Below are 10,506 nucleotides of genomic sequence, written 5' to 3' on the forward strand. Positions count from 1 at the left end.
AAAGGCCAGATTTTTGGGAGAAAGGGTCCATCCACTTGTAAGTTTTAATAGACAACCAACATTCCAGTGTTGGGGTAGGGGCTTTTGAGAAAGAGATGAGGATGCTCTGAGACAAGATTCCAACTGAGTGAACTAGTTTGTCAGACAAGGACCACAGTAGATTCAGTAGCTGAGTTGAGATTTGGTTTTGAGTTTCTGTTGCCTACAAAGCAGGCAGTTACGGCTTTCTAATAAGCAGTTTAATATTGGTTTACAGCAGGCCTCACACCCAGTCTTTGGGCTAACTAGAAGAGCAAACTCTGAAGCAGAAGAGTAATACAGAGCAACTTATATTATGTAAGAACTGTTCTAAGCACTCGAGATTACATTTACAAACTATTAAAAACAGTATTTGCAACTGTCGAGACAATCATATACATTTTATACAGCTATATAAAAAATTGTTCTACAGTAAGAGTTCCTGGCCGGGCATGGTGGCTCACGGCTGTAATCACAGCATTTTGGGAAGCCGAGGTGGGTAGATCACTTGAGGTCAGGAGTTCGAAACCAGCCTGGCTAACATGGCCAAACCCTACTCTACAAAAAGTACAAAAAATTAGCTGGGCATGGTGGCTCACACCTGTAATTCCAGCTATTTAGGAAGCTGAGTCACTGCACTCCAGCCTGGGTGACAGAACGAGACTGTCTAAAAAAAAAGATTTCCTATATAACACTACTTTTACCTGAGTATATAAAAGGTTTTGGAAATCGTGGGAAAAAAATATAACAGCTATAAGCTATTTAAATACTGTTGATAGTTATCAGAGGGAAATCAAAATCATATAAACAGCATACTCAAAAATATGAGACAAAAGTTCAAGAGTATAGTATTTTTTATTCACTGATACACTAAAACCAATTTCTTGGTATTTCTCATGTATACTTCATTTATTTTATTAATAAGCAAAGCCCTGTAAGGGGAGCCTTTGCCTAGTCCTCCGACTCTGATTCATCTTCATCTTGACTAATCTGGAAGTAACGAAGTTCGTAGGTCTCCTTGTCAGATGCAACCACTCGAAGCCAATCACGAAGATTGTTCTTCTTAAGGTATTTCTTGGTAAGGTATTTCAAATACCTTTAAAATAAAAACATAAATTTCATTAGGAAATACAATTCCTACTATGTAAAGGTTTATTATATGAAAAATATACATCATCATATTCATCTTTTTTGTACCTAGCTTCTTCCAAAATATTTCATCCTTCCATTCACAGGATGCATTGTGCAAGACTGTTAGGGTAGCATCCTCTTGTCATACTGCCACACTACACATTGTGCAAGATTGTTAGGGTAGCACCGTCTTGTCATACTGCCACAGCCAAATTATTTAAGCAATATGATTTTACTCTTCAAATACATTATCTGTGTATATATATGTGAAAACGTTAACACCTCCTTCACCACTATTAAGCCCCCTAACTCCCAATCCCACCCCGGCTCAAGAGGTAACCTATTAATAATAGGGTTAAACCCATACTATGCTCATTAAGTCTCAACTTCTCTGAAAATTCTTGGGCTCTCTCTACATCTAATTAACTAGAGTTGTATTTTATAGTAATTATCTGATTATCTGTAAGATCCTTGAGGACAGCTACTACATTTTTTCTCTGAATCCTTAGTGATTATGTCAGTTAACATGTACTGCAACCACTTTAGTCCAAGCCATCGTCTCTCACTTAAATTAGCTCTTACATCTTCAGTTTCCACCAAATGTATCACCCTAGTCTTTTTCAGCCACAATAAACAATTGCTTCCCATTACACATCCCATGGCTTTCAAGATCTGCTCCCCAGACACGCTCCAATCTCATGCATTCCTCCCAGAACACTATACCCCAGACACATTGGCTTTGTTACTATTACTTTAATTTGCCAGGCTTCTGGTTCATCCTGCCTATAACAATTATCCCCCAATTGCAAGGCTCACTTCTGCATTTCATTTCCTGATCAACTTACCAACGTACCCAAACACTTTGCAACTAGCTTTATGTCCTTACAGCACTTATCACTGCTTAATTCCATTTCACTCTCTCTTCTCCACTAGAAGTTTCTTGGTGGTGGGTAAACTGCCTGCTTGGTTCACTGTGGGGTTACCCAGTCCTGCGCTGCCCATGTAGTATTTAATATTTGGTGAACAAATTCAACAAATAAAAACTGGCAGCAAGATGTTAAGACTTTGATTGGCTACCTCTACTGAATAACTTGAGACAATCCTCCTATGTACACATTAGACATGTTTCTTACAACATACTCAAATACTAAAGTACTCAGCATTAAAGGTTTTATACAACTTGGATTTACAGGGCCTATAATTTACTAGGCAGGGACCGTGGACACAACTGGCTCATATTCTAGCAATAAATTACACTTACAACTAGACTCAGCAATTGGCACTCATTTACTGAATTTCGTATTTATGTAGGCCTTTAGTAAGTTCATATTTATTCTTGGATATAAACAGAATACATGTAATAATTACATATTCTATGAAATATTCCAAAACGACTATAATTTTATTAAAATTTGTAAAAGTACCAACCTTTTAGAGAACTGTTTCTCAGAAACAACTGTGATTTTATTCTTGAAGCGTTCAATGTGAACAACATTCCCGAGATTTCCAGTTTTGCCATTGACTTTAACCTTCTCCCGTAGAAATTGCTCCTATTTTAAAACAGAAAAAATGCAAAACTAGGGAAGAGAACCCTAGATATTCACTAGGGAAGGTACCCTAGGAATAGAGCTTAGGTTATTATCAAATACTATATATTTAAACCATTATCAATAACTCTGATTATAAAAATAAGCCAAGTAGAATGATACTTACAAAATTTCCAGAATCAAAAATTCCATCTTCTACTGGATGAGTAAGGTCCAAATTAAACTTCCAGGTTGACCTCTTGGGCTTCTTGTCTTTCTGCTACATAAATGTGAAATAATTATGTAGCTATATAAAACAATTTATTCAATTTATATAAACAATTTTAAAGTTTGCACCAATGCAATCTGTACAATGTACTGTGAGGTTACATATACAGAAATGTAACAATAAATAAAAAAACACCATCACCACCCACCCTGGGGTTGATTTGAACCTCTAACCAAGTCCTAATATGTTCAAGTTGTCAAAAAGTTATGGACTTTCATTGTTTTCTATACTACCAATGATCAATTTTAAATTATCATGCTTTTCTGCCACCCCACTGCAGATGGGAATAGATTAGTACACCTCCTAGCCCAAGCTTAGTTAAGTGCCAGAGCTAGGATTCCACCCACCTATGTCTAAAAAATTCAACTATTACGTTGTTATAGACAAGGGAAGGGGGCTTTGGTAAAAAAAAAAAAAAAAAAAAAAAAAAAGAAAAAAGAAAAAAAAAACAACCAAATAAAGGCCAGGCGCGGTCCCAGCACTTCGGGAGGCTGAGGCAGGAGGCCCACGTGAGGTCAGGAGTTCGAGGCCAGCCTGGCCAACATGGTGAAACTCCATCTCTAGTAAAAATACAAAAATTAGCCAGGTGTGGTGGTGCATGCTTATAATACTAGCTATTCAGGAGGCTAAGTCGGGAGGATTGCTTGAACCCGGGAGGCGGAGGTTGCAGTGAGCCTGATCATGCCACTACACTCCGACCTGGGCAACAGACTCTGTCTCAAAAAAAAAAAAAAAAAACAAAAACCAACACTGTGGAACTTAAATTTTCCATATCCAAACCTTTTATACCAAGACCATATGGCTACATAAGCAAAATGTTACTATGGCAAGCAACCATGTACCTTCACTGTAATATGAACAAACCAGTATTTATCAGACTATAACCTCCAACTTAGATTCACCCAAGTGGCTACCAAATATTACACCTTAGTTTGCCTTCTCAGGTAGCACGGTAATATGTGCCAAAAGAAAATTACTCAGTTGGCGCAGAAGTTAATTTGGGAGACACAAACAATTTCTGTCTAATGGAACAGATAACCCTATACGGTTTATGGCCATGCTGGGCATTATCCAGTTTTGTAGCTAGCCCAGCAATTTTATCCTAACTTTATTTGTAAATTGCGCATATATACCTAGCTTTTCAGATATTCTTAGGGAACATTTTAACATCTTACTGGTTCCCTTACTAATGACTTAAGTAAAATATCTGAAGCACGTTCATTTCACATTGCTGGAATCTAGACTTTTACTTTTCTAAAAATTACTTCACCGAGAAACTTCTTCCCCAACTGAAAGTTCTCAGAAACTTGTGATGTCGGCCATCGCGGGAGCTGAGCGCCTCGGAGCTCCCTCTGGCCTGGCAAAGGTCGTCAGACCGGCCCGATTACCCACCTTTCCCCTACCCACTGCTGAGTGGCAAAAGCATTATCAGGCGCGAGATAGTAAATAAATGGCTCAGAATGCAGTACCACCGGCCCATTTACCGTTGTGCCTCCCTCCTTCCCGCGTGTCCAAAACCACCCATCCTAAACCAATTCCGCCGGGCCCAGCTCCAACTCCACTAGACCTCATGGCAGCTGCCAGGGAGTTTCGAAAAACAATTCAGGATCCTCGCGTCTTGGTTGTATTTCTGACACAGACTCCACTACTCCCCTCCCTTTATCTTGACTGAGACGTCTCCACTCGACAGATACAAAAATCGTTACAGCAAAAATCATTAAATTGCCGCACAACACTCCCACCAACACATCGCTAACTCACCGGCGCCATCTTGCGAGTCGGACGCGCGAGCAGAGAGGAAGCTACGGCCGCGCGGTCTGTATTTATGCCAGAGCGTGCTGCGTCACGCGCTGAGAGCGTCAGATTGTCGCCGCCCGGAAAAGAAAGCGGGAGGAGCGCGTAGGCAGGTAACCGAGGAAACCAGTGCGCTGCCCGACGAGAGTAGGCCATCGGCTTTCCGCGGGCGCACGCGGGTGGCTATGGTTGAACTGACTCTCGGGTTTCCGCTCCTGGCTGTACAAGCCGATTAATTGCAGTGGCCCCTACAGTTACCCAGTGGCTGCTCCCGGATACGGACGCACGCAAGGGATGCGGGAGTCATCTTTCACTAATCACCGGAGTCCCCTTTCCAATCAGGGCAAGGCAGTGTCTCAGGTTGCTTTGGGATCTCCTCTTTTATTGCAGTTATAATCCTCCAGCGAAAAAGTTATTTCTGTTTGTGTTTTGTCTGTGAGCCTCGTTTTCTAAATGACTGTTGAGGGAAATTGGTGCTTCGGGAACCAGGTCCTCGGGAAAAAAAAAGCATGTATATATATGCTTACAGGCCCATGCCTGTAATCCCAGCACTTTGGGAGGCCGAGGCCGGGGACTCTCTTGAGCTCAGGAGTTCGAGACCATCCTTGGCAGAATAGGCATAGGGAGAACCCGTCTCTACAAACAATTTTTAAAAAATTAGCTCGCGTGGTGGTGCGCGTCTGTACTCCCAGCCACTCTGGAGGCTGAGGCAGGAGCATCGTTTTAACTTGAGAGGCGGAAGTTGCAGTGAGTCGAGATCGCGCCACTGCATTCCAGCCTGGGTAACAGAGTGAGACTGTCTCAAAGAGAAAAACACGTAGTGCTTGCTTCTTGTTCATTCGTTTGGTATAATTTATCATCGGTTTTAGAGTTAATCCCAGGTCTCTTGATTTCCATCCAAAATGCTCCCAGTTAAAATTCAGTGAATGTTTGCTGTGACCTAACTATCAGTATGTACAAGACACAAGAGGGTGGAAGTGTCTTGCTGACAAAAGGAAAAAGTAGCTTTTGAGCTTTGAAGGATTGTAAATTGACATCAGATCCGAAAAGTGGCATGCTAAACCCCTTGGGCTTAGCAGTAATACGTTTTCGTGGAAATGAAATTATCATACCTGGGGTAGGGGTAAGGGATGGGGTGGAGTTTGTTGTTAATTTGAAGAATGACCCCAGAAAGTAAGAACTGTTCAAGGCCTTTATGCCAGCAAGTAGTTATCGTGGAAACTATGCTTTAATAGAGTATATGACTTGTAGAGTCTGAAGAGAGGCCCTGAATTCCTAGAAGAAATCCATTTCAACAAGATTTTTTAGTTGTCTGCCTTAAGAGCCACAATAACTACATTTCTTTTTCCAAACATTAAAGGGATAGAAGGGAACAATTGGCATTTCCTCCTCAAGGGTTGCCTAAGCTGAGGGGCAGAAATGATTCTATTTTGCTTGTCTTTAGCAGTCTTCCATGTCTTGACAATAAACTCCTTAAGCACTATTAAGCCATTTGTACAAGGAGGATATGAAAACATAGCTGTTTCACAATAACAAGTAATCGCCAAATAACTAATTAGTTAGAAACTGTAATGGGGAAAAATATTTGTCAATTAGAAAAAAAAAAAACAAGAATATTAGCGAGAAATGTGCAGATGGGAAGACTAAAAGTTGTAAATAATTCAGTTCTTCCCAAACTGCGGGTGTGCACACGTATATAGTAACACAATGCTAGTCAATACCCTATAGTTATTTTTAAAAATTTTGACAGCTAATTAAAAAAATAATTTTAACATTTATTTTAGATTCAGAGGGTACATATACAGTTTTGTTACATGAGTATATATAGTGATGGTGGGGTTGGGGTGTGATTGATCCCTTCACCCAGGTAGTGAAAATAGTATCCAATAATTAGATTTTCAACTCTTCCCCCCTTCTAGTAGTCCCAGTGTCTATTTTTGCCATCTTCATGTCCATGAGTATCCAATGTTTAGTTCCCACTTATAAGTGAGAAGTACAATATTTGATTTTCTGTTCCAGCATTAATTCGCCTAGGATAATGGCCTCCAGCTGCAGCCATGTTGCTGCAAAGTATGTGATTTCGTTCTTTATAGCTTGTGTTGACAGCTAATTCTAAAACATATAACACAATAAATGTCTGAAAAGAGCCAAGACACTCTAGACCAATGAAAGGGAGTGTGCCTTTCCAGCTCTTCCAATATAAGATATTATAATAGATGATAGGTATGTATTTAATATATTATAAACTTCAGTCATTGGATCTACATGATGCTGAAGCCTTAGTAAAGGGATCAGTTACCAAAAAAATACAGAAAAACCCCTCCATATGTAACTACCTTACAAATGGCTAAAATATAGTTTTATTTTTGTGTGTGCATTTATTTATTTTTTAGAGACATAGTCTTGCTCTGTCGCCTAGGCTGGAGTGCAGTGGCGCAATCTCAGCTCACTGCACCCTCTGCCTCCCTGGTTCGAGCAATTCTCCTGCTTCAGCCTCCCAAGTAGCTGGGATTACAGGCGCTTACCACTATGCATGGCTAATTTTTCTATTTTTAGTAGGGATTTCGCCATGTTGATGAGGCTGGTCTCGAACTCTTGGCCTCAACTGATCCGCCCACCTTGGCCCCCCAAAGTGCTGGGATTGCAGGTGTGAGCCATTGTGCACGGCCTAAAATATAGTTTTATAAATAATTTTTTAATGTATGTTTGAGCTGGTGGAAAAGTAAAATAATTTTTAGAGAGCAGAAATGGCAAGCCATGATCATACATGTTTGGAGCTTGAATTAGCTCTGCTCAGATAGCATGAAAAAGCTCCAAACTGAATATGTAGTTTAAAGTGTGCTTGTATTATTAACACCAGACAGAAGCAAGGGCAAATGCTCTCTGGAGAAATGCATTTTAGATCTAGGTACAAATAATTCCCTGAGATAAGCTTCAAGAAATATGAGCTGACAGGGTTTTGTTTTGTTTTGTTTTTTTGAGACGGAGTCTTGCTCTGTCGCCAGGCTGGAGTGCAGTGGCGAGATCTCGGCTCACTGCAACTTCTGCCTCCAGAGTTCAAGTGATTCTCCTGCCTCAGCCTCTCGAGTAGCTGGGACTACAGACGCACCACCATGCCAGCTAATTTTTGTATTTGTAGTAGAGACGGGGTTTCACCATGTTGGCCAGGATGGTCTCGATCTCTTGACCTCGTGATCTGCCCGCCTTGGCTTCCCAAAGTGCTGGGATTACAGATGTGAGCCACCGTGCTCGGCAGAGCTGACAGTTTTTTAAAATCACTAAAATACAGGAAAACAAGCCACAGTGGATGAAAATCAACATCAAAAACCTATGAAATCAGACTCACAGAGACTTTATATGTTGGAATGATGAAATGCAGAATATAAAATAAGTATTTGTAGTATGTGCAAAAACTAAAAGTATTTAAGATATGATAAGGAAGTCAGAGACAATCAAAATTGATCAGATTTTTTTTTTTTTTTTAAAACAGCAAAAGAAGGCCGGGCATGATGGCTTAAGCCTGTAATCCCAGCAGTTTGGGAGGCTGAGGTGGGTGGATCACTTGAGGTCAGGAGTTTGAGACCACCCTGGCCAACATGGAGAAACCCCTGTCTCTACTAAAAATACAAAAATTAGCTGGGTATGGTGGTGCCGCCTGTAGTCCCAACTACTTGGGAAGCTGAGGCAGGAGAATCACTTGAACTGGGGAGGCAGAGTTTTGCAGTGAGCTGAGATCATGCCACTACACTCCAGCCTGGGCAACAGAGCAAGACCTCGTCTCAAAAAAAAAAAAAAAAAAAAGCAAAACAGAACGTTTAGAATTAAAAAGAGAAAAACTGAAATTAGAAAAAGTAGATGAGTTAAACAAGAGAGTAAACAGCTGAAGAGAAATCAGCGAGTGGGAAATTACTTAGAATGCAACGTGGAAAAGCAAATAGATATAAGGTTTAAAAAACAGGTTAAGAGACCAGCATGTCAGAATAAAAGTTTTCTGGATATGTCAACCAGGAGATCCAGAAGGATGTAATAGAGACAATGGGGAAAAGGCAAAATCTAGAGAGATAATGGCCGAATTTCCAGATACAGGAATCCCCAAGAGGGATAATTTTAAAGAAATGCACACCTATACACATTGTAGTGAAACTTCAAAACACAAAGACAAAGTCATTTCAAAAGCACTCAGAGAAGGAAAAGACAAAATATTTACTAAATGACTTATACTAATAGCTGACTTTCCATCTGCAACAATGGAAGCCGGAGGCAAAGGAATATTATCTGCAGAGTGCTGTGAGAAAATAACTGTCTACCTAGAGCTACAAAAAACAAAACAAAACCAAGAATACATTTCAAGAGTAAAGATGCATTTACGACATTTTTAGGCCACAAAGCTGAAAGTTTGCCATCAAGAGCTCTTCAGTAAAGGAATTCTGAAAGATATACTTTAGGAAGAAGGAAAATGACCCTAGAAAGAAGGCCTATATGTCAAAAGAAATGGTGAGCAAAGAAAATAGCAAACTTGTAAGTAAATCTAAACAACTACTAACTGTAGACAACAGTAATAATTATGTCTAATTTGTGGGTTCACAGAACTTTTTTAAAAAACTCAGTATCATAGGCAGATTATGTACTGTTAATGTTGTATTCATCTTGGTGATATTTACATGGGTATGTTTACTTTGTGAAGACTCATCAAGCTGTAAATTATAATCTGTTCATTTTTTCTGTATATATAATTCAATTAATAGTAATAAGGTAGTATAAACTACCACTTGCCAAAATATGGCAAATTAGATAAAATGAGCAAATTCCCAGAAAAATACAATTTATCAGAACGTACACAAGAAGAAATAGAATATCTGAATAGTCCTATATCTTTTAAATAAATTGCATTTGTAATTAAAACCTTCCAACAAAAAAACCATAGGCAGATTATATACTGTTCATGTTTTAGCAGTGAATTCTACCAAACAATTGAGGAAGAAACAATGCCAGTTGTAACAATTTTATGCCAAAACTCACATTCTGCCAGTTTACCTTTTAATTCAGGGCAGGGGAGAATTTATCTACAGCCTCTTGTCCCCTATGGATAAATGTTTGTCTTTGGGTTGTTAACTCCCTTGCATTTTCAGGTTGTAAATGTATAAGTGAGTATTGGTAGGGAGGTTCCCACAGGTGTCCCATGCTTCATGTCAGAGAAGCCGTGGGGTAGAAGGTGAAATATATGCGGGGAGGTGCTGTCAAGTTATGCCTGCATGAAACTGGTTGCTGCTCCTTTCTTTCTTTTGATTGGACGGTTTAGTGCATTCTATATTACCACATGAGAGATTCCAGAAGAATTAAGCCTCGGTTGTCCCCAGCATATTTCTGTTTGCTTTTGTTCTTTCTAAGTTTCATTTTTCCCAGTTTCTTCTGTTACCTGAGATCACTTCCTAAATAAATCAACTGCATGCAGCCAATAGGCTAAGACACCAATTTACAAACTCTCTGGGAATATTAGAGACATTCATCAGCTTTTTAATGAGGCCAGCATAACTTTGATATTAAAACCTGACAAGGACATTTTGAGAAAGGAAAATTATACCCCAGTCTCATTCATGAATATATATATATACACAACATACTATAGTCACAGATAAATATTTAGCAAACCATATCTAACAATGTCATTAGATTATTTACAGTCATTCATAAATATATCCATAATGTAAGTATCTGTGTATTTTCAACTATGAAAAAATGCTATGACAT

At 39.4% G+C, this 10,506-nt stretch overlaps 1 protein-coding gene across 2 annotated transcripts; it reads right to left on the reverse strand.

The window, feature by feature from the left end:
* Window positions 1-854: 854 nt before the first annotated feature.
* Window positions 855-6,347, reverse strand: RPL22L1 (ribosomal protein L22 like 1). 2 transcript variants are annotated; one of them, XM_063621660.1, is made up of 4 exons: window positions 4,726-6,347; window positions 2,863-2,952; window positions 2,578-2,699; window positions 855-1,114 (listed from the first exon to the last, which is right to left on the reverse strand). In XM_063621660.1, the coding sequence occupies exons 1-4, from the start codon at window positions 4,912-4,914 to the stop codon at window positions 970-972; spliced, it is 546 nt and encodes a 181-aa protein (XP_063477730.1). In that variant the 5' UTR covers window positions 4,915-6,347; the 3' UTR covers window positions 855-969. The 2 variants fall into 2 exon arrangements, with proteins under 2 accessions (XP_063477730.1, XP_063477729.1); XM_063621659.1 differs by having other exon boundaries at window positions 2,863-2,955.
* Window positions 6,348-10,506: the final 4,159 nt, after the last annotated feature.

Source organism: Symphalangus syndactylus, chromosome 17 (assembly GCF_028878055.3).
Source record: "Symphalangus syndactylus isolate Jambi chromosome 17, NHGRI_mSymSyn1-v2.1_pri, whole genome shotgun sequence".
Taxonomy (NCBI): Eukaryota; Metazoa; Chordata; class Mammalia; order Primates; family Hylobatidae; genus Symphalangus; species Symphalangus syndactylus.